The following is a 25,769-nucleotide window of genomic DNA, read 5'->3' as shown; positions in this document are numbered from 1 at the left end:
ATGAAGCCCATTTCTGTAATCCAGAAATGGGGGACACAGAAAGGCTTTTGTGCCCAGGAGATCCCACTCAGTATCACTTACTGGATGAATGAATAAGGGCATTCTGAGAGAATTTGGTGGCAGGGGAGCGGTTTTCTAATAATCAAGAACTTCCCTGGTTTCCTTTGAACAGAAAATGTAATATATTCTCTGATAGCTAATTCAAATATACAAACACTACTTTTGGATGATCTAGTTTTTTAAAAATTGTCTTTATTATTCTTTTGGTCTTCTGATGATTTCTTCTTCCCTCCTGCCCTCAAGGTTTTTCTCTATTCTGTATAGTAGATGCATATTTTCTGCATAGAATAATAGTATTGCCTTGTGACTATCAAGAACAAACATTGTAAAAGCCTATTTAATATGAACACAAGCAAAGTCCAGCACCAGCATCTGAGCATTCATCTCATAAGAAAGAATATATTTTCTCAATATATTTAGAATTATGAATACAAGTATCTTGAGGAAACATAATCTATTTCAGCTAAGTAAATAAAATAAGGAAGCAATACGTCTCTACAGGCCATGCAAATGTCAATAATATTTTATGGGGCTTGCAAGCTTCCCTCCTAAAATTCTCATAAGTTTTGATTTCTAAAACTCGTATATGAATAAATTTTATGTTAAACTAGAAAAAAGAAGTCATGGTATGTAAACTCTATGCCAACATTAAGACCCTTAGGGAGGCAAACTCAGTATGAAGCTGTAATTGTCATAGATATCAGTAATCCTTTAAAAGAGGCTTAAAATAATTGTGCTATGAATTTTGTACTAGAAAGATGTTTCTTCTAGAGTGAAATAAATTGGATTAGTAACATACTATGATGATGCAAGCTATCTTAGTACTGCGCTGTCAAGTCTTTGTTTTTGTTTTTTTGCAATCAATTTTTCAAACGGCATCTTAAATTCAGTTAACCGATTTCCAAAACCACAAACAGTGCTTTTCAATCTTGACTAGGAAGCAAGGTGTCGACAGTGATGGACTGAAGGCAGGTAAAATAGGACAGGAAAGTACCCATTGAAGTGGACAGTTAGTTTTGATGCAAAAGCTGATTTAATAAAGATACGCGTACAGACATTACAGGATTTCAAAAGTAAGCAGAGATGAGAAGTGGAGACGTTAGGAGCTCATGACATAATTCAGGATGTGTGAGATGGTGGAAATTTGATGAAAATATTGATTATCTTTCTCTAAGACTAGCCCGTCAGGTGGTTGAGCTGTGCATTGCAAACATATTAAAGTATCAAAGTTGATTTCTATAATCAGAGGGTTTTGCAGGTATAGTTACATGGCCACATCAGGCAATTACATTTTCCCATAACTGTTCTAGCAACGCTACTGTGCTCTGTGGTATAACGACACACTTGTGCTGTAAAAGCCTAAACCAGGGGGCTTCCCTGGTGGCGCAGTGGTTGAGAGTCCGCCTGCCGATGCAGGAGACACGGGTTCATGCCGCGGAGCGGCTGGGCCCGTGAGCCATGGCCGCTGAGCCTGCACGTCCGGAGCCTGTGCTCCGCAGCGGGAGAGGCCACAACAGTGAGAGGCCCGCGTACCGCAAAAAAAAAAAAAAAAAAAAAAAAAAAAAGCCTAAACCAGCATCTTGATTTTAGCTAAGAAAAATATGTTTCAGAAATACTTAGTGATTTGTTCAAAGTTTTAGGTTTTGGACCAGAGCAAGTTTATTTTCCTAAAGTTGTTGAACCCCCGTTTTGTTCATTTGTAAAATGAAGATGCCTCTGATTTTGATTTAGTCATAATCTAATCAGATAAACAATAATTTACTGAAAGTCCAACTACAATGTGGCTAGCATTGTGGAAATTTCCTTGGAATATAAAATAAATGAATTGCACAGTCCTGAGTTAATAAATTGTAAGTTAGATTTTTGTTGGGAGAAGGCATTTACCCATAATTCAAAGATGGCGTTCATTCAGGCAGAAGTTCTGAAATATTTTGGTCTCAAAAGCCCTATCTTCTTCTTCTTTTTTTTTTTTTTTTTTTTTCGGTACGCGGGCCTCTCACTGTTGTGGCCTCTCCCGTTGCGGAGCACAGGCTCCGGACGCGCAGGCTCAGCGGCCATGGCTCACGGGCCCAGCAGCTCCGCGGCACGTGGGATCTTCCCGGACCGGGTCACGAACCCGTGTCCCCTGCGTCGGCAGGCGGGCTCGCAACCACTGCGCCACCAGGGAAGCCCAGCCCTATCTTCTTTTAAAAAATACTGAAGACCTCAAAATGCTTCAGCTTATTTAGCTATATCATTCAATATTTATCATATTAGACATTTAAACTGATAACATTTTAAATAGCTATTTATTAATTCATAGAAAAATTACCCTGAAAACCAATTATGTGTTAACATAAAGCATACTTAAAAAAACTGATTAAAGTGAACATATCTATTAATAAATATTAAAATAACAATTAGGGGAATTACATTGTTTCACATTTTTGTAAATCTAATATCTAGTTTATTAGGGGACAGCCGGATTCTCACATGTGCCTCTGCATTACATCTTTGCAGTGTGTTCTTATGGTTGAAGTATAGGAAGAAAATTCAGCCTCACAGAGAAATGTAGTTGGAAAAGGGAAGAGTGTTTTCATAGCCTTTTCAGATGGATACTAGCGCAAACTTCAAAAAGTGATAGTTTCTTAAAGGTTACTTGCAATGGGGAATGTGAAACTATATCAATGGAGTTTTTGTATTCTGTTAACATTAACATCTATTAATGTATTTTGCTCTTCAAATGCCTCTTTTACCCATGCATAGTTATTTAACACCAAACATCACTAGATGACCGTTACTGGATCACGGGTATATGCTGCTCTTCCAAATACGAACATATTTCATTATTCAACGTCAAAAAGCACACTTGTTCACATAAACAACAATCACATTGAAAAATTATTTAAGTATGAGGAACTGTCAGATACACAGTGATGGATACATTTTTGTTTGATCGGAGGTGGAATTTTATCTTTGGCAGCAAATATTTTCAATTTGTTTTCCTTAAAGTCAAAAGATTCACTATGTTCTTCCTGCAGAAAAGTCAGCAGATTCACTGCGTTCTTCCTGCGGAAAAGATATGTATTCAAAATGTTACATTTTTAAAAATTAGCAATTTTGAGCGCCTCATCAAGGAGACTTTAAAGGAAAATTGTTTTTTTTACCCCCGAGAATGCATGGAGATGAATTATACAATGACTACTAACAGCTGAGGTTTGGTGCCATTGTCTTGATTTGGGATAAAGCATCAGCAGTTTTATTCACCACTGCCTTTGCACTATCAATGCAACTGTCAACACAGATGTTTCAGTATGTCATAAGATTTAAAAGTCATCCAACATTTGGATATTTCAGTACTTCTTGCATTTGTTGCCAAGCATTCGCATGAGAGAAGATCTGTGATGATTGGTCCATGCTGACACTGAAAGAATTCAAGGAAAATAAGCAAGCTTAGCCATGTCTGTACATCTGTCTATCTGTTAGACAAAAGTGAGGTTCTGTAGAAAGATATTAACTCTGTTTCCTTGTTTAAAGCTAAAACTTTCTATCAGCAAGTTACTATATGGTTGGAAAGCAACAGTGTCCTGGGTTTGTCTTTTTTTTTTTAAACTACTTTTCAACCAGTAGACATTCAGCAATGGCAGCTGACTAAAGGCATTGCTTTATTAGTTTCTCAGGTCTTATGTGTGCTTCTCCAGCCAATACAATACAATAACCTACTTTGTAACATGTTTCAGTGACTGTCATTTTTAATTTGAAAAGTGTAACAAATGACTTTTAGCTTTTGATTTTGTTTTGTTTTGCAATATTATTTTTTGTTTATTCAAAATTTTCCCAGTTAAATAGTTATATGTAATAACTATATAATTATATAACATTATCTCATATACTTTTACAACTATTATATTAACATGTGTTATTTCGCCATAAAATAAAAAAAATTTTTTTTTTTTAATATTTAAAGACTCATTGTAGACCTTTATTAGGAAAATTAGAAGACTTGCTTTCTCAACCCAACTGCACAGTTTAACATCTAACGATGCTGAAAAAGAAATTGGAATAACAGAGTTCTCTGATTCATGGAAGTGAAGGATCTACTCCAAAGAAAATGAACTAAACTCTAAATAAGAAACAAAAGTATAATGAAATCTGTTCTTTCCCAGGCTTCAGAGATGTTAACATTTAACTGACTGTTATGCAATAGGACATTTTTGAATGGTATTATTGCATTTGTTCAGTTGTGGCATAATTTTGAGGTCGATCATTAAAGAAAAAGAACTGAATTTTTCAACCATAAATGTGATGAACTCTTTAAAATCCGAAAATTAGCTGTTATAGCTTTCAAACTAGATATGCAAAAGCCACCAAAGCATCTTACAAGGTAAATTGTCACAGTGGCTGGAGAGGACACACAATACTGAGAGAGTTTTAGCTTTTAAAGAGCATATTAACGTCTACATTTAAAATATTCAATACTTCCCAAACAATTATTTGTCTCAAAATAATGTTGGCGATCAAACTGTCACAATAAAACTACCAGAAAGTATTTTTCTTCCTAAATCACAATAGGGCAAATTATTGACATCAACGAGGCTGAAGGAAAGATAGCTTTTGTCTTCTTTTCATTTCTTATGCGAAGCTTTTTCATTTGATTCAGAGTAGATTTCTCCTTTCCATAAATAAGAGACCGCTTTGAAATATCAGTTTCATTCTTTTCTCCAACTTTGGATATAGACAGTGTAATGGTGATGGAGAAAATGAGGCTTAGTCTCCTCCATCTCTGACAAATGTCCATCCTTCACAGTAAGAAACCTATATTATAAATATATTTTATTTCATGGGAAATACTGTTAAATTTCATAATACTTACACTTTTATCTATGTGTGTGTATTTATAAAATAGGACAGAGAAATGTACTAATTCTAGCTGTGCTTCCATGTAGGCTCAAGACAAAATTCAAGGTTTCAAAACTAGAATGTATTGGACAAAAATGGGGTTACAGGGATTATAGCAGGGAAAATTAAAGATAATATGTCATTTTAGTAGGATTATGAAACACTTTAGCCTTTGGGTCTCATGAAAGGGTCTCATGGACCCTAGGGGCCCTTGACCATAACTTCAGCCTTGAAGAACGCTGGGTTAGGGGAATAATAGCTGTAATAACAACAACAAACAATCTAAAACCTCAGTAATTTCACATTATTAAAGTTTACTACTGCTTGCTCATTTAGCCTAATCAGGAAAAGGCTGTACTCCACACATTCATTTAGGAATTGGAGCTGATGGGGTTCTACGTTGCCAATGTCTGCCTTCTGAGGTTGACCAGGGGAGAAAGTGGGAGTGGATAATTTTTTCAAGAAGTTTTTATGAGCCCAGCCTTTAAGTAAACTTCAACGCTTTGTCAACATTTCATTAGACATGGTATCCTCAGTTGCAAGGGAGGCTGGAAACATAGTCAGCTGTGTGCCAGGAAGAAAAAGATGCAGGTTTAGTAAATAGGAGGTCAGTCTTGAATATAGCACCTAATTTGATAGATTTCCTGTGAGAGCCTCTGAATTGGAAAAGTGTAGGTATAAAGCATTGTACATATGTCAACAATATAAGAAAATCACGTCGGTGTAATGTAATTTCAGTAACATTCAATAACATTTATTGTGCATGCATTATGTCCAAGCAGTGTCCTTGGTCCTGGATAAAGGGAGGAAGAATAGACGTAAAGGCCCTTGTAGAGCGTACTTCCTTATATGGGAGTAGGTGGTCAATAAAAAGCTAACAACTGGCAAAATAATTGTGATAAAAGAAACCACGAAGGGAGAAAAGAAAGTGGGAGTCAAAGAAAATGGGAGTCAATGCCCCTTGGAGAGGGTCATCCAGAAGACCTTTCCTCAGAGATATTTGAGCTAAGAACTGAAGGATGAGAAGGATTCACAGGTGCAGAGCCCTGGGGAGAGATACTGAAGACAGAGAAAAGAGCAAGGTCAAATTGCCGAGGATGAGAACAGCCTAGAACGTTGTAGAAATAGAAAGGGTCCATGTGTTTTGAGAGGAAAGAGCAGAGGTTAGCAGTCTAGGGTATGTTGGCCCAGGTGGTCTGGGGCAAGAACACACAGGACTTTATAGTCCATTACAGAGAGTTGTGGCTTTAACTTAAGGGCAATGGGAAGCCAGGTGCATTTCATGATTTGATTTGTATTTCTCAAAGTTTATTCAGGTTGCTTAGTGGAGAATAGATTTGGGGAGCTGTAGAGTAGTAGATGACTATTAAGTCCAAGGTCATTGTGCTTCTGCATAATAATTTATGTCATTGCCCTGGACACCCTGAAGCAATAAGTCAATCTCAATATTCTTAAATTCAGTGTAGGCTGTTTTTAAAAATTATGTCGTTTATTTTCTGTCATTTATTTTACAGCTCGTAGGGGCCATGTGTTATCGTGATTGTGGTATTACTGGTGCCTAATTCAAATGGAATTGCAGAAATGATTTTTTCCTAAAGATTTTTTTTTAAACAATCAGTGCTCTCACCATTAATACAACGACAAAAATACATTTTCAATTCTCAGAACTGGAATTTCTCTCAACGTTGTCTAGCATGAGTTATAAAAATGACAAATCTTCGCCTTCAAGCTAGAGAAGAAAATACTAACTACAGTCCCACAAGAATCATAGCAACAGCCATGCAAGGCTGAAGCATTCTCATCAAAAAGGAGATAGTGAGTAGCAATGCTGACCATTATGAAAAGTAGTAAAAAGGATATAATAAAGAATCCAGATAACTGGGGTAGGCAAGCTTGGTGGGTGGGTCTCTTCAATACCAATAAAAGTGCTTAACCGTGACAGCCAATCTGAGTAATTCTATACAAAGCTGTTCTTTTCTTGTACATAGTAGGTATCACATATACATTTCTTGAAAGAATAACCAAATATCCATTGATTTAGATGAAGGAAAAAAATCTCTGCCAGGAGGAGGCCTGACCCAAGTAGACTATGTTTCCTCATTTCTATTTCTTTCATGGATATTGCATGCAGGTATTTCTTTCTGTCTTTCTTTTCCAAAAAAGCAAAAGAACTGTTTTCAAAACAGTTATACAAAGGAATTTGTATCTTGATTCAAAATTTATTACCACTGGTATTCTACTAGTGTCCTGCAATAAAGTGAGGCTAAGTAGGTGATATAACTAAATTGTAGGGGGGCCAATCCAGGACTTTCAGATTCAACAGATCAGCGCACATTGCTGTTTAAAAACAAACACACAAAAAATTAAATATTTTCTTTAGTAGAAAAAACAGAAAAACCTGTAGTGACGATAAGTACCCTGGTAAAATCAGCCTGCGGCTACGGATTTGGTGCGTTCCCACGCACAGATGCACTAGGAAGCACACTTAGGTACGCACGGACATACACGCACCCATGGTCTTAATATCCAGGACTAATTCTATCCAGAAAGAGCGCTACCCTTTCATATTTCAGCCCTAGGCCATTATTGAGTGGTGTCTTATGAAACATTTCTAACTTTGTAAGATTTTTGATTTATCACTAATACCCTAGTAGCAAAAAGTAATTAAAATTCACAATCATCTTTTATATTGAATACCATGTGTCTCCAAGATAAATCATAGCCTCTGATGCTCTCACCCATAAATAAGAGAAAATCAATTCAAAGTAACTGAGATGATAGGGATGTGTATTGTTTCAAAAGAGCAAGAAGCCCAGAGAAGTGCAACTCCAGGCGAGGTGAGTACCGTGCCCCAGTGATATTCTTAAGGACTCACGGTTCTCCATGGTTCTATTCTGCTCATCATAGAGTCAGCATTTTCTTACCTTAGCATCTGTCAACATCACAAGTTGCCCACCACACATGGTCCCAAAGGCGCCAACACAAACATGACCACAACTTGAGCTGGGAAAACTGTATGCCTTATGTCTATTTAGTATCAAGGAAAACGTTCTCAGAAGCCCTCAAGTAGGCTCACCTTTATGTTACGCTGGCTGTAATCAGACAAAATAATTGTATCTAGAAGAGATGGAAGTTTACCCAAACCTTGAATTATCTATGGATACATTTTACAAAAACATCTGTTGTCTGATTATAAAGAAAATGAGTAAAATTTTTACTTGGTTATTAGATGAAGTAATGACATGGGGAGGTTTTTTAAAATGGCTTCTTGATAAAAATCCTGTAGTAATAATATTACATTATGTAAATTAACATTTCAGTCTTAACATTATCATGCACTTTTTATTTAATCATTTAATTTCCCCTCGTACGTTTTATAAGGCACATTCCTGAATAATTTAATGGTATCTTACTCAACCTCATTTTAAGTCCTAAATGCAGAATAAGACTAATTGTCTTTTTCTCAATTTTTAAGATCCTGACTTTAAGGACCTTGGAGTTTTGAAACCATTACCAGGTTGGTAAAAGAGATATTTAATACCGTTCAGAGGCCTTTGTTTTCTGCTATGATATATACTTTCGGTTTATTACTCAAGCTCCATTTTTGTATGTTTGTTTGGCATTTTGTTATTTAGTGTGTGAGTTTGAGATGGGCGGCCCTGAAGGCATTGTGGAGTCTATACAAATTATGAAGGAAGGCAAAGCTTCTGCTAGCGAGGCCGTTGATTGCAAGTGGTACATCCGAGCACCTCCACGATCCAAGGTCAGTCTCAAGGTGAAATGCAGGTTTGACAGTTGGCCTGCCAAGTGTCTCCAGCGTGCACTGCTTTGAACCAACTGGACATGCTTTGTTCATTTCAGAGTGCAATCATAAGCTATCATTTTCTTTTAGTTTTGAATTGCAAATCGCCTTCCTCTGTTTAATGTAACTTTCAAGGTCATAAATAATATGGAGAGGATGTTGGAGAGCTCATTGGATAACCTGGATAAGAGACTCTGGGGTAAATCTACCTCTCTGAAAAGTGCATTGAAATGTCACATATAAGCTATGGTTCTGAGCATAACTTATGTCCTTATTGTCAGTATCTGTAGTTTACTTGCTTTTTAACCTAAAATCATATCTATGGAAGAAATTGTCCAGGGCTCACAAAGTCATGTGTCTCTGGAATATAAAATAAACCTGCAATAGGGCTGAGGGACAGACAGTGGTGATCAGGACCATGAAAAAGAGACAGCAGGTCCTTAACTGCCTGTTAAACTCCTTGATGATCATCATGAGAAAATGTTGGTCCAGCATCACCAAGTTCTCCATTTTCTTCATAATATGCCCAAAATCTAGATTTTATGTTGATTACCTTGATTTTTTTTAATTTTGTTTTTTGGCCATGCTGCACAACGTGTGGGATCTTAGATCCCCGACCAGTGATCAAACGCGCATCCCCTGCGGTGGAAGCGTGGAGTCTTAACCACTGGACTGCCAGGGAAGTCCCTGATTACCTTGATTTTTAAATGTTGACGATACATTTTAAAAGTGGGAAACATTAGACGTATTAAACTAAATATATTGTGGGCCAGATTCAGACTCAGATCACTGTTTTGGAAACACTTGTTTAGAACAACCCCATTCATTCTATTATGGATGTATCTTAAGAAATATTGGGATGAGTAATTTTGTGCCAGTAGCCGTCACAGGTTTAGAGTGTCTATTATTTGCTTATTCTCCCTTTATTGTCATCCTTCATTTATAGAATATAGTTACAACCAAGCTTTACTGATTTATTAGATTTGGAGTTGCCCATTTATTGAGGTTGAAACAGTTTGTTATTTAATTAATTGACTTAGTGATGCTATAAACTCTCAAGCACTGTGCTGAGGAAATGAAAAATTACGCTGTCCTCCTGTTTCCAGTTTAATCCGTAGACAACTATGTATCAAAATAATCCATGGAATATGACAAGATCATTATGGTATTTATAAGGTGTAGTAGAGTGAGGGAAAGGACCACATATAGCTGGTGAGGAAAATCAAGGGTGGAATCTAATTGCATTGCAGGGCGTCCTCTGAATCTTAATGAGAAATGGTGCTGTCAGGTAGACAAGGTGGGAAAGACTCTCCATGTAGAGCGAATAGCATCTGGAAGGTCATAGGATCATAAGAGAGCATGCTTTTTCAGGAATTCAAGGAACGGCATGTGACCAAATGAAAGCAGAACTATGGAGGTGAGTGGTTAAGCTGAAGGGCTCTGTCCATTCCCCTAAAGAGCCCCGATTTATCCTGAGTGCGTTAGTGATACATGGAAGAGTGTGAAACAGGAAAGTGATGTGATCGGATCTGCATTTTTGAAGAACAGATTTTCCCTGTCTAGAAAAGACAGAGGTGTTAACACCTCAAGCTATAGATACAAAAGAATTTGGTGGCTGGATATTTGGGATGAGGGAAAAATAAAACTCATGTCTGAGGGAGTTGGTATTTCAGGAAGTATTTTTGTCCTTCTTCGCTTGATTGCCCGTGAATATGTCTTTGGGGTTCGCATATAATTTGGAAGTGTGGAACACTTTCCCCAAGCTTCTGGTTATGGAGATTCAGACCATGGTCCAAGTTCCAGCTTTGCCACTGCAGGTCTCTTTGCATCTGAACAAGTCTTTAAAAAGTTAATTGCATTATGAAGAAAGACACAGTGATTCCTCCTTCAAAAAAAATCCAAGGCTACTGGTGACATAAAACCCAACCCACTACAAAGATAATGTGAGAGCTAGATTGCAGTTGATTATGTTCCCTTACATAATCTGTGGGTTCACATGTGCTGTTTATTTTCCTTAAACTCTATGAGTGAAAGATTTTATAGATTTTTTTTCAACAGGGAATATTTGAGTCCCACCTCATGGTCATAACTAGCACCTTTGTCACCTCAGTGTCAAAGAGACAGTTTCTATGGAATTGCAAACACACAACCATTTCCTTCCAGCTGGTGAATAGACTGTCTTCTGTACAATTGCAGAACAACAATACCCAGTGTACCTGCCTGTTACAGAATTTGGCATTCTGTGACCCAAAGGGGAAACCGCCTGCAGAGCTGGACAAAGCCGCCTGCAGAGCTGGCTCTATTGTGACAGACTTTCTCTGTTAAATTAAAGGTTAGGGGATAGGAAGTGGCTTTGAATAACTGTCGAGAAAAGCAAGAACTGGAGATGACAGCCTATGTGGGCTTTCTATTTATATGGAGTTCCTAGCAGCCTCGGAGAACAGACTATCAAAGCGCAAGTTAAACCTGAAATGGCTCATGTGAATATTTGAATGATAACTAGTGACGGAAACATATTACACAATGAAAGTGCAAAATAGCTTACTGGGGTTCTATTAAAATTTACATCGAGGGTACATTCCTTCTCAGCCTCTTCACAAACAGAAAATACAATATCTGATATTTCCTTTGTTTGAGAATTGTAATACAGATGATCGCCTTTAATTAGAATGCGATTAACCCAGATTTCTTAGAAACTGGAATACCAGAGCCAGAAAGAAAGTTGGAAATACGTTACTGATGTGTCCTTTAACAGATGAATACTTTGAGTCAGGATAGTGAAGTTGGTTAACGATGGGGTGTCGAAATATGCCTCTGTAAGCAACGCTTTGGTTTTCATACAGATTCTAGAGCAAGGGTGGTAGGAGAGTATTATGGTGTCTAGTTCTGGATCTGGTCCAGGAAAGAATCATTAGAGAAGAATGTTGGATGAGCCCATCGTGGTAACAATGTCAATTTCATGAAGGCTGAGACTTATTTCTCTCTAGATACCCAGTACCAAGAAAAATCTGTCATTCGGTTAAAACACGTGGAAAAAATAAACTGATGTATACATATCTAGAAAAATGGACATGGTGACAATCTTCAAGCATATGAAGAACTGTTAGGAGACAGAAATAAGAGGACAAGGCTTAATCTGCATGTTTTCAAGTACGGCAGTTTATTTGTATGCTTGAATCTAGAGAAATATTCAATATAAAGAAGGTTTTTGTTTTTTATTTTAATAATGGAGATGCCCAAAGATCAAATGAGATTCCATGGGAGGAATCCAAGTAAAATTTGGCAGGAATTTTGTATAATAATTAAAAAGTCAAGTAATTTTTTGGCATAGATAATGTTAAACTCCTTTTAAGACCAAAACTTGATGAATCTATGATAAGTAACTGCTTAAATATTTGATTAGTTAGTAAAAGGGCTGAAGCCAGTTCTCCATGTCCTGACTCGAAGTCCAGTGTGATGTCACAAAACCACACTATTTGGGGAAATTGTCAAATTTGTTAAGACAAGAAAATAAATAAATCAAAAGACTTTTAAAAGTGTATACATGAAGATAATTAATTTAATGATTAAGGTCTTGGGAGAATAAAACTAGCTTTTATTAATTACCCATCATTTAAAACTTCAAATTAATTTTTAAATGTTACTTAATTCAAAATACTTTGATTAAAATTAGGATAAAAAACAGAAAAACTTGACAAATACAATAAATCAATCTTTTATAGTGAAGTTGAGTTTTCAGCCTCATATGACCTTAGCAAAAAAACACAGTCCAGCTTACCAATATTTCTAACCTATAGATAATACATGGGCATTGTTTGAAGCTGCTCAGTTTGTGGTAATTTGTTATGGGATCAAGGAGAAAATGCAACAGGCAAAGGGTAGCAACAATAATTGTTGACAATGATAAGTTTAGGGATTCTAAAGATTGAGTCTGCTCTTATTATCTCCAAAATGAAAATAAAAATTTGGTAAACAGATTAAATATCTTAACTGATTAGATAACTACCAATGTTATGGTTCAACTTTGTTTTTAAATGAAATCTCAGTTTTGTAGCATCAGATTTTGGAGGGTTACTCAGATGGACCTGAAATATTTTGATACTTGTCTGTGCATGCCAGAACACCATTTTAATATGGCTGTATCTGGGTGTGTTGTGTGGGGTGTGTGTTTTTTCGACAGTATGATGTTCTGGTTTTTTCCTCCAAATAAAGTGCTACCCTCTAAATTCATGGGGTAGTCTACCTAAAATTATAAGGCCTGGCAAGTCCAGCCACAAATAAAAAGCAACCACAGAAATCCTGGGTTACACGCTTTTTAGAATGTAGCTTTAGTTATCAAAGTGTAAAGCAATATGGAAACCATGGTTAACGTTTTTCAGACTGTGGTGTATTTAATTTGTATTTATCATGGAGAAAACGTTTCTGGCAAATCTTAAATAATTGCGCCAAACAATGTTTGTATTTTGCATATCATTGTGACATGAGAGGAGAGAGCCGGTTGAATGGTTGGTATTACACGTTTGTAAGTATATTAACTTAGTAAATCGTTAGCTAGATTTACTTGCTTTAACTATACGAAAGGGATTCTGCTGTCTACATTAGTGTGATTTGGAAGACAGATATCACTAGAAATTGTTTATGTGTTCTGAAGCCTCCCACGTCCTATTCAATAAATCATTTTGTCAGCTCCAACTCTTTGTGATTGATTAGAAAGAAGAATGCCTCAAAATGATTCACGGAGAGGAGATTGTAATCTGACTATTTTACTGGAGTTATATATGATTCTGTTTATCACTTTCTCTTTTCTTCAGCAGAGAGACTAACGCGCTTTCTGTGGTTTTCTACCTTAAGTGAAAACATTGTCATATGGCATTCTTCCCCTTAGTGATATTATGGCACAAGGTTTAAGCGGATGAGATGTCATCGAAATCCTAATGTAGGGAGGGTTTTTATACGATATATACTATAGCTAGTGTGGGAAAACTTGAGCACTTTTCTGGCTAATGGCGTTTGGCTTTTGCAACAACACCTCTGTGCCCAGTAAAGCTAATACCCACTGGAATATTTTATTTCTTTCTTTAAACTATTAAAAAAAAATTTAAATGATTGAATGCTTCAGGAGTGAATATATAAAATCTAGTGACTGTAATCGTTCACTTCCTCTATGAATAGTATTCTGTCTAATAAGAATAGTCTTTCGATACAGAAGGTTCTTAGACTTCAGCCATTGCCCTTCATGTAAGAATGCAAACCATTCACCTCCCGTGGAAGTTCACACTCTCTAGAACTGTCAAATGAGAACACATGGGCCGAATATGCAAATTGTCTTTCTAACTACAGCAGTATTCTTCTATAAGATAATCTTATTTTTAAAGAAAAGTTAAGACAGCCATTTACTTCAGAGAGACACATTTATTTTCTGTGAATGTTATTCATATCTCAATCGTCAATATGTTTCTTAGCCCCTTTAGAAAACTAGAAATGGTTTTGCTTTGCTTGCTTATTTGTCGATTTTGTTGGAGTTTGTTTTTATTCAAGACTATAAGATTCTTTCTGGAATATCAGTCTTTGAAAATTTTCAAAAAATTTATATGCAGCTGCAAAGTTTGATACTAAGGAGAAAAGTGTCAGGCATATCTGAGTTCAATACCAATCTATTACTAAAGGGCCTGTGTCACTTTGAGAAAGTTACTTAGCTTTTCTAAACCTTGGTGTGTTTTTTCATTTTAAAATAGTTATTATAATAGTGTGTATTACTGTTGAGAGATTTGAGTGAAATAATGTGTTAGCTCAATGGCTTAAGTTATTGCCAGTACACGACGCAAATACTAAGTTAGTATGTTAAGTTGTGTTTCTGAAATAATTGTTCGGACATGTTCGGCCACTGAATCACTCAACCTGAAAATGTCACAGGATCAAATATCTTTCTTTCTTGAATTAGTCAAGTGATTACTTTATTTTTCTTTCTGTGGGGATGGTGTTTGCTTTTTATAGCTTTGTAAGAGCATTGGAGGGAGGGGTTTTCAGTTACCCTGCTCAGTGTTTTCTCCTGTTAGTAACTATGTACGTTTACAATTGTAATTGCATATTCTTTTGAGGTCTAATAAACTATGTTGGAGTCATTGTATAGTATTTGAGAATATAGATATATATTTGATTTTTGTTGCATTTAACAACTTTTTTACTTTCTAAGAATACCTAGATTTTATAGGTATTTACATTTTTTATATTTTTATAGTGTTTTCAATTTGTTTACTTTTATTCAGGATGGGGCTAGTGAAGCGCTCTTTAAAACAAAAGTTTAGGATTTTAATACTACTTAAGGCTTTCACGTTGATTTACTTATTTTCCTTGAGCAAAAGCTATTTTGTCTCCTGTGCTCCAGCTTCCTGGTAAAGGTCATCTAACTACAGACCCAGTTCCTTTTTACAAATCCTTGTGAAAATTTGAAAAACAAACCAGTTAGTAGAAACTTGGAAGGTTTAACATTTTCAGATATGCCTTCCTAGGGTGGACAATTTGGAATTTTCTGGATAATTGTCAGGAATGTAACATTTGGTTGGGAAGAGTGCATCCAAGATGGGCTACATGAGTAATATTTGAACTTTTCATAGAATAAAACAAAGCAATGACGGAGGAATGAAGAACAGGCAGGCTTTCCTAGGCTGTATGTTTTATAAGATCGCAGTAATGGCAGTTAATTTAAAGTCAGTATCAACGTATTTGGGAATTTTGGGATAGCTTCCAACTGAGATGTTACAGATTGCATATACATGAAAACCTGCTCACCATGCAAAGCATAATGAAACTACAGTGCTTTCCATTGTTTCTTAGTTTTGTCCATTTCCCCCTATTTTTCTCTTTTTGTTCTTCCTCCTGAGACTTATGTGACGATTTCCTGCCATGGGACTCACATTTTATTTACACTCAATTCCTTATGAGTCTGCAACATATGACGTATATGCTTTTATGTCATAGTTTAGAGTTATAAATACCTTGTTTTGAAAATGATTGCATGTCATTTTCTACTGCAAATAGTAAAATGTCAATTATTCTATGTAATTATCATGATTTATGGCACTCAAAACAAAGTCTGGGGTATAGGTGCCCAATGAATGTGAGACAGATGCTGAAAAAATGAAGTTAATAAAGAAAACAGAATTTCCAACCAGTAGGTCATTAAACGTACATCTGTGCAAACTTTATGGAGTGAGTGTTTAACATACACAGCACAGGGTGTACCACTGCGAATCAAAGAAGTACACCACCACCCCCGCTTTTCAGGAACACACAGTTTAGCAAAAAGTACATATAACCTGTAAGTAAAGCTTAACATATGTTCAAAATACTTTAGCACAAAGGGAGAATCATGCCGCAGTGGTTGGGGAGGGGGAGGGCTGAACCTTCTTTTTTTAATATTATTATTCTATAAGTTACAGGTGTACAGCCTTATAATTTACCACCTGTGTACTCTGCAGAGTGGTCACCACCACAGGTCTGGTTACCATCCATTCCCATACAGTCGACCCCTTTCACCTGTTTTGCCCACCCTCAACTCACTTCCCCTCTGGTAACAACTAATCTGTTTTTTCTGTCTAAGAGTTTGATTTTGTTTGTTTGTTTTATAGATTCCACATATGTGTGAAATCATAGCGTTTGTCTTTCTCCACCTGACTTCCTTCATGTGGGCATAATACCTTCAAGGTCCATCCATGTTGTCACAACTGGCAGGATTTTGTTCTTTTTTATGGCTGAGTAGTAGTCCATTATACATAAATGTTTATCATTGGTTGAATTAATTGTTTGTGATTTTTAATGCATATTTGTGCAGAGTCAAATAATATCTGATGCTCTTAAAACAGTATGTCTGAAGCAATATAATATTGTGGAAGGATTATGGACTAGAGAGTTGGAAGGAACTTGTGTCTAATTTGCAGTTTATACCATCCGAGTCTGCATTTCCTGAACATGACAATAAAACGTGCCACTTTATAGAGTTGTTGGGAGTATTTAACAGTAATCTATAAAGTAGGTTATACATACGGTACTTTTTACTCATTAAGTGTTAATTTAATTTTTATTTACGTGGACTTAAAATGCCTTGACCCTGTTATGGTGAGAATGATCATAGATTAGCTGTGCTTTTTAAAATATTCTGAACCTCAAAAATGAAGCAGCATAGTTATGTGAAATAATCTAAACAAAGTAAAATCAGAGACGGTCTTTTGAAACCATTTCTGGTTTTGTTTGATATTCGTACAAATTATTTATTTCCCTGAATTTTTGGAAGTGGATTGAAGCCACGGATCTGTAACAAAAATGTATCAGGAATATTTAAAACACATTTGTGCTGGTTAAAATAAAACAGTGTGTAAGTATGAAAACTAATAACTGATTCCAGATAAGTTATGAGAAGAAATAAGGATCATTTGTGTAAAAATACTCAGCTATGGGACATGGTACATTTACCTAAAGAAAGGACAATAACATTTGAAAACAATTTTAAACACAAGTTGATCTGAGTCATACGTCTTTACTTTCCACAGGGAAAAAATAATAAGATTGATTGCAATCAAGACTGTCTTGTGAGACAGAAAGAGAAAGGAAGTTCTGGTGCTTAGCGAACTACTTTGCTGTATTCATTCTGGGAAATTATCCTATCTTTGTTGTTTTACAGATCTACTTACGATTCTTGGACTATGAGATGCAGAATTCAAATGAATGCAAAAGGAATTTTGTGGCGGTGTATGATGGAAGCAGCTCCGTGGAGGATCTGAAAGCCAAGTTCTGCAGCACTGTGGCCAATGACGTCATGCTCCGTACAGGTCTCGGGGTCGTCCGCATGTGGGCGGACGAGGGCAGTCGCAACAGCCGGTTTCAGATGCTCTTCACATCCTTTCAAGAACGTAAGAATCTCTGCACTTCACTGTTTATCCCTCGAATGTGTCAGATGATGCAAATCTCATAAACTGTTGATGGTGTTTTCTTCATGCAGTTTGAGCACAGCAGGCTGCGCCTTAGTAAGTTTTTCACATCGCTGAGATTCCCTTTCCTTCACTTTGGTCCAGGGACAGGAGAGTTACATATTACCTTTTGATTACCTATATCGGCATATGCATCGTAGCCTTGCTTAAGACACTTCACACTATTCAATTGGGAACTGATGAACTTTGTTTGTCTTTTGTTTAGCTCTTACCAAGCTATGGAACTGAGGCAGCAGCTTCCAAATGAAGTTTAAGTCTTAAAAACCTGCATAGAAATATTTGGTAGGTTCTCTTTAGTAAGCTTCTCTTGCCGTCCCACTGATTTCAAATAGGTCTGTGACTACAGAGCTCCTATTAAAGTAGGCAAAGAGGGAGAATTGCTTGGGAAGAGAGTAAATAGAAAAAGTTCCAGAAAATAGTTTAAACGGCTCAATGGATGACACCCAGAGTTATGGGCAAAGCACAGAAATTTTAGAAAATCCTGTTCTAACAAATAATGAATTATATGAAGAGATATATGTTTGAACTGTTCTTTAGAAGCTTTGAATAATTCATGTTTAATAAATTTATACAAATGAAAAATAAACCTAAGAAATTAAGCTTTAAGGAATCAGTCCTTTACCATTTGAAACTATACATTTTTTAAAAACAGAAAAGACAATGTTTTTGAAATGTCAAGGATTTCTCAGTGATAGAGCAGTCACTGTTTTTTCAATTCATAAATGTTAAATGTATTAGATGATTACTTTGTATCATAAATGAATAGTTTGGGCTTTAAGTTGCTCTTTAATTACCCAGTTGGAGAATTCTAGGGCCCCAGAAGTACTGAATGTCACTCAGTCTTTCTAAATCTTGATACCATCACACAGTATGTTAAATCTCCCACCCAAGATTATTGCAGATTTCAACAGCACGTTGCTATCTATGTCTTCATTTCAGGAGTTGATCAAAATGTTAGAACGAGTGCATCTTTATTTCAGCAAGGTATCTGGCCAAAAAACCCTCATCATTTTCTTGTTTGGCATTTGAAGAAATTCAGGCTGTAAGATAGCACATTTGGTGTTTTCACCGATGATTGCTTTACCATATCCGGTCGATTGTGCCTTTGGTGAGGCTCAGAGTGTACCTTACTCAATATTTTTGTCTGTCTTGGATAATCACAGATTGAGAACTTTCTAATTTAACACATACGGAAGTTCTAGTTAATATGTTAGTTGATATAATCGAGTTTTTAAAACTATCACAAAAATATGTAGTTTTTATCAAAGCTATGCCATAAAATGTAGTAAGGATAAATTAAAATATGTATTCTTACGTTTCATATATCAAGTAAAGAAACTCTGACTCCTAGGACTTCCTAAGGTTTTATTGCATTCAAACTCAACATAAGCCAATAATTTTTTAAAGAATTGACAAAAAATATCTAAGGCAGTATTGGCTTATATTAAGGAAAATGCAATAAACAGCTCAAAGAAGATACTCCTGTAGGAAGCTGCACTGGTCAAAATGCAAATCACATAGCCTGTTCTCTTCTGGGTGTTATTACTGAGGAGCAGAGTCATCAGTTAGAAGAGGCTGACCGGGATGCAGAAGCATCTGGAATCATGGGAGAAGGGCAAAGGAGAAGGAATGTTTATCTTACAGATTTCTTTTTTTCAAAATGTGATAACTACCTTAGACTAAGGTGGGTGATACGGATTAATGTTTGAGAGGTAAGATTAATGTTTGTTAAATTAATTATAGGAAACTATTTGAGTGTAATTTAGGAAGAAGAAATGTCTAGATCATAGGAGCTGCAATATTCCAAAATTGAATGGGTTCCCACAGAGGCTATTCCACAGAAGGCTATATGAGAAATGGGTTCTCATCGGGCGTGAATGGTGTAGGGGAAGTGTCTAGGTTGGATAGGGGAAAAGGAAGACTAGCTAACGTCTAAGGTCCCTTTCATCTCGAAGATTAAGACCTGTGAGACTTTGAAATTCTGCTTATATAAGAAATGGTGAATTCTATCATACTGGTAAAATTCTGCTTATATAAGAAATGGTGAATTATATCATTAGAGATATTTTTGAGCTAAAAGACAGAGTTTTCATTCTGTAATTAAATGATCTCTGGAAGTCATTCAAGTGGGTGAACTTTCAGTGACTAATCCAGAAGAAACAGGGTATTCTCCCTAAGAAAGCCACTTAATGTTCCTACACAGTGGAGGGACGATCACGCTCATCTGAGTGAGTATTACGTAGCAGTTTCCATGATTATCTCATAAATTTACAGGAAGCTTTGATTGAAACAAATTTATCCTCTGTGTCATGTTGCCTATGCAGTTTTGTGATGATATTTTGTTTTTTCTGCCTTGACTAAAACTGTGCAGAATTCTACTATTCCATGCCTACGATCAATCAAAGTCAGCGTGTGATGGAGTATATGGGTATAGACTAAGTATTTTTGCTTTGAAATCAAGGTATTCCCGATAAAAGATGAAAAGTTTCAAAACAACAGGAAGTAGACTTCAATCAATTCTTTTATTCAGAAATGAGTGATTCTAATCTTTATTCCACATACACACACATATGGAATAAAGATTAGAGATGTGAATCCATGACCAGCTTTTTCTTACTCAAATAATGAGAAACCACCTTGATATTTTTCTTGGTTCCTCTGTTTATTAGGTGGTATCCCCAAGTGCAGTGTTGAAAAGTGCTTAGGGCATAATCAACACTATTCTAATATCTGTCAAAACGTCTTATATTAGGACCATAGGCTATTTTTAGGAGTTAGATAAGAGCTTAGAAGCCATCTATTTCTATCTCAAACATTTTATGAATTCAAACAGAAAAAGAAAAGACCCAGGGAAGTTAACTGACTTTCCCTGAATACCCTCAACACCATGCTTAATGATTTGAAAACAGCACGGAGGCAAGAATGTAAGACCTGACTAATGGATGCAAGTGGGAATATATTTTCAACTCATTTTATTTTTACATTTGTATCTGAATAAATTACAGTAAAGGGAAAGGATGAGTGTATAAGAGAGAGGCGTAGAAATTCTTACTGTGAGTCATCCCACTTTGAGGTTTCACAGGCACCTTAGAAGAATTTTAAAAGTCTGGATTAAATGCCAACATTTGCAACAATGAAAACTATCCTCTAATATAATGGGAGGAATATAAGATCACTGAATTGAGAAGTATTTACCTTCAACTGTGTCATGAGAAATAACATCTTCCCTAGATAGGTCCTATAAATATCATACTCCTGCCCCTACTGTCTTGCTAACTCTTCACCTCAGCCTTTTCTCAGCTCTGCCTGAGATTGCTGCCCTGATTAATGGTATCACAGTGCTGTTGGCTGCTGTTAAAAAAATGTTTAGAACAACTTTGAAGCCTATCAACCAGAGAACAAACAATCAGTGTTATCACCAAATAGGCACTGTCTTACTTCATTAGATTATAGTCTTTTTAATACTTCAAATGGCATCTTGTACTCAGCTTACTCAGAATGCTCAGTCCACTCTTAAATAATCTATACAGTGGAGATGAACACATATATGGGCACCCGAAAAAGACCTCAAATTTTTAGGTATTAATTTCGGATAGTATTCTCTACGAAAGATGACTTATTTAAACTTTAAATATATTCTGAAATGAAGAGGAAAACGTATTAACCACTGTGACTAATTTGCTTTCTTGGGTCAAAAATCAACAATTATGAGAATCAGGTTAGAAACACAGCTGAGGATAAAGAAGAATGAATCCAACTTGAGATAAAGACGGAATAGTTTGAATAATTCTCACATTGATCTTGAAAGTATGCTATATTTTATTTTAGTGACTCAATTTAAGATTGCCTATAAGAATAGAGTTTTACACATTTGCATCACTTTTCATAAAGACGTTGGTCTTGCTCTAAAAAATCATCTAAAATTTTTTGAATTCATTATGGTTAGTGTAATTTCAATGTTGAGCATACTTATACATGAAAACGCATGATCAGTTATGATAGAACTGTATATTTAAGTATTGTATATGTATAATGGAGACATTCGTGAAATGTACCTCTTCACATTGAGTCACAAGCCAGATTTTCTGATCCTGCCTTTTCCTGAACACACCGTGAATTTGCAGTAACTAGAATGAATGAATACAGTAGTGATGTCTCATTGTGACTTCTGAAGTTCTACCTTCAGCTGCTCTTCGGCTCTTATTTACACCATGATAAAATCTCAATCACTTAATGCTTGATTAACGGGCAGCCTATTTCTGTTAAAAACAGACATGTAAGTAAAAAGAGATGAAAAGAAAATTGTTCATTTTAAAGATGTGGGAACAATGTTTACAATAATTTGCTAAAATGAGACTTTGTATTTCATTTCATATCAATTTATGGCAAAAGGCCATAGAGCCTAAACTACAGATTTATTTACAGTAAAGAAATATACATACAGTAATATTTAATTTTAAAGAGGAGTTGAATTGAAGGATTCTGTGGAAGGCACAGAATCCTACAATATCATATTGTAATTAAATTACATTCTATGGCAAAAGTTATTTTGCAGGTGTAAATAAGGTCTTAGTCAATTGATTTTGAGTTCATCAAAAGGGAGATTATCTTGGGTGGACCTGACCTCGTCAGGTGAGCTCCCCAAAATAAGGTGAAGCCTGAGTCAGAAAGACTGCTGGCCTGGAAGAAGAAAGCAGACAGGTATGTTGTGAACTGCCTGCCTGTTACAGGGGTGAACTCTAGGAGCTGAGAACATCCCTAGCCATTGACTAGCAAGTAAATGGGGACCCCAGTTGTATAACTGCAAGGAACTGAATTCTACCAACAACCCGAATAAGCTAGGAAGACAACCCTGAGAATCAGATGAAAACCACAGCCCCAACCGATGCCTTGATTTCACCTTGTAAGATTCTAGCAAAAGATCCAGTTCTTGGGCTTCTGAAATTGTGTGATAAAAATTGGGTGTCGTTTTAAGATATTAAAATTGGGGTGATTATTACACAGCAATAGAAAACTATTGCAGATTTTGGTACTGTATGTGAGATGCTGCTATAACAAATACCTAATAGGTGGAGACAGGTTTGGAATCAAGCAGTGATCATAGGTTGGTTGAATTTTGAGAATAATGACAGAAAAAGCCTAAATTGCCTCAGACAGGTGGTTAAAATATACCTGGACTTGGAGGGCTGCCAGTGGGGCTCAGATAGAAGTGAGGAGTATTTATTAGAAACTGGAGGAAGGGCGATCCTTGTTTTGTAGTGGCAGAAAGTGTAGCGAAATTGTGTCCTGCAGCGATGTCAGAAGGCAGACTTGTAAGTGACAAACATTGGCTCTATAACTAAGTAGACTACTGAGAAAAGTGGTGGAGGTATAGCCTGGTTTCTCTTGCTGCTTATAGTAACATGAGGAAGGGGAGAAATAAATCTAAAGAATTATTAAACTAAAAGGAATTAGGACTGGATGGTTTTTAAAGCCCCAGCTTCTTCAGGTGGCAAAGGTGTTAAAAGTTAGAAATGACGCTGAAAATACGGCAGAGAGAAAAGGCTGAATATGACTGTATAACCTTTGCTCAACCATCAGAAACATCAAAAAATCTGTGTTTAGTAACTAAAAGGCCCTTCAAAGAAGAGGTTAAATTTGGACCTTATAGATCCTCTAAGTCAAGCTAGAGGGTCTCCAGGAGGAGAAGGGCAATGACCCTCAGCCATTACAGTGGTAACCAAGGGAGCGAAAGGATTCTCTCAAATAGATTTATGGGTGGGGTATTTGTCTAAGAGAACAAAGCCCAGTGAATTTCAAGCAAGACCCACAAGCCTCTTGAGAAAATTATTTCAGCAGAAACACTGTCGGCTTGGACTGAAAGGGAAGGAGAGAACCAAATGAAAACAGTTATCAGAACCCTAAAGCTCTAGTGGCCTGAAGCAATCTGATACTACCACTCAGCTGCATATACATGTTACTTTTCATGAGAAAAGAAGGATGACTAAGGGAGCAGAACTGAGAGCCTGGAGAGCAAAGTCCACAGCTACAGAGGCATAGTCCTAGAACTGGAAATATAATCAAGAAAAATCCAGCATTTACCCTGCTGGATTTCAAGACTGTTGTGGACCAGTGACTCCTATTTACTCTTCATTCTCCTTTGAACCAGAATCTCTGTAACTATTTTCTGATGCCTGTCTAACCATTGTGTTGGGAGTTTGGGGAAGGTGGTTTGTCTCTTTGGTTTCATGGGTCCACATGGAGAGGAACTGTACCTCAGGAACTGAAGTCCAGACTCCTTCAAGGACTGCCCCCAGGAGCCTTGTCTGCACAATATTTAGGTGACTTAGATGGTGAGATTTCAGACTTTGAGCTGGTGAGATTTAGATGAGATTTAGGACTTTGAGTTGATGCTGTAATAAAACAATACTCTTGGGAGGCTTGGGAAAGTATGAAAGTATGGGTTCATTTCTGGGCTCTCTGTTCTGTTTCATTGATCTATGTGTCTGTTTTTGTGCCATACTGTTTCTATTACTGTAGTTTGTAGTATAGTCTGAAGTCAGGGAATGTGATACCCCCAGGTATATTCTTCTTTTCAAGAATGCTTCGACTATTTGGGGTCTTTTGTGGTTCCATACAAATTTTAGAATCATTTGTTCTAGTTCTGTGAAAAATGCCATGGGTATTTTGACAGGAATTGCATTGAACCTGTATATTGCTTTGGGTAGGATGGACATTTTAACAATACTAATTCTTTCAATCCTTGAGCACGGTGTAGCTTTCCATTTGTGTCATCTTCAATTTCCTTCACCACTGTCTTCTAGTTTTCCAAGTACAGGTCTTTCACCTCCTTGGTTAAATTCATTCCTAGGTACTTTATTCATTTTGATGTAATTATAAATGGGATTGTTTTCTTAATTTCTCTTTCGGATAGGTTGTTATTGCTCTATAGAAGTGTACCAGATATCCTGGTTGGTCTGACAATACTCAACAAATCTTGATAATAATCTTTATGCCCTTTTAAAAGAAATTCTAAAGGTCAGGGATGGAAGAAGTCAGAGACATTATAAGCTGCAGCCAGTACTCCTCCTGGCCTTAAAGGAACACACTGCCATGTTACAGAAAGGGCCATGTGACAAGAGAATGATGGTGGCCTTTAGGGGCTAAAAATGTCCCCCAGCTGGCAGCCAGCAAGAAAGCAGGAACCTCAGTTCTGCAGCCACAAGAGACTGAATTCTTCCAACAGCCTGAATGAGCTTGAAAGAGGCCTCCATGCTCCAGAGAACCCAGTACAGCTGCCTCCTTGATTTAGCCTTGTGAGATCATAAAGAGAGACCTTACCCAACCCAGACTTCTGACCTGCATAGCTGGAGATATTAAGTGGGTATTGTTTTAAGCCCAAACGTTTGTAATAATTTATTACTCAGCAATAGAAGGCTGAAGCATATTTGTTGTAATGATGGGTAATTTTTAATAGAATGGATAACCCAAATGCAATCTATATACGTTACTTAATATATTGATTAAATATATTAATAAATATATTATTATTTAGTAATGTATTACTGTTCCTAAATTTGGTAGTTCAAGACATGTGACAAGATAGAACTGTAGGCAGTATAAGAAAAATAATCACTCCAGCATCAGCTTGACCCTAAAGTTGAGCAACTACTACTGTGTTACCTAGTCATTGATAAGTTTTCATTTTTATACTTCTTTGTGTTCCTCCATTCATTCTGTCATTCCTTCAGTAAACAAGGAAGTGCCCGGGCACTGATGGCATGAAGATGAATAAGAAGGTTGCTCCTCTTGAGGTGCAGCCCCACTCATTCAAATTGAATTCAAGTGTGTAACTCACTTCAGCAAACGTTCCCTTGTATCTGGTACTCTGTCCCTCCCGCCACACACTTTCTCATTTACTTCAGTAAATTACCCACTAAAACACTGTATTCTAAGAAGCCAAATTCTCTTCTTGTATAGTTTTTTTTATAAATGTATTTATTTATTTTTGGGTGTGTTGGGTCTTCATTTCTGTGCGAGGGCTTTCTCTAGTTGCGGCGAGCGGG

The 25,769-nt window shown here is 36.5% G+C and overlaps 1 protein-coding gene across 1 annotated transcript in view; it reads left to right on the top strand.

Annotated features, from left to right (window-relative positions):
- Window positions 1-25,769, top strand: part of NETO1 (neuropilin and tolloid like 1) — an 88,001-nt gene that overhangs the window by 43,556 nt on the left and 18,676 nt on the right. Inside the window, exons 5-7 of the mRNA XM_033837957.2 lie at window positions 8,414-8,455; window positions 8,574-8,701; window positions 17,418-17,646. Coding sequence (XP_033693848.1) covers window positions 8,414-8,455; window positions 8,574-8,701; window positions 17,418-17,646 — 399 coding nt within the window. The remainder of the gene's footprint in view (window positions 1-8,413; window positions 8,456-8,573; window positions 8,702-17,417; window positions 17,647-25,769) is intronic.

The sequence above is a fragment of the Tursiops truncatus genome, chromosome 13 (genome assembly GCF_011762595.2).
Source record: "Tursiops truncatus isolate mTurTru1 chromosome 13, mTurTru1.mat.Y, whole genome shotgun sequence".
Lineage (NCBI taxonomy): Eukaryota > Metazoa > Chordata > Mammalia > Artiodactyla > Delphinidae > Tursiops > Tursiops truncatus.
The sequence above is the reverse complement of the archived record's forward strand: the minus strand, read 5'-3'. Positions and strand labels throughout refer to the sequence as shown.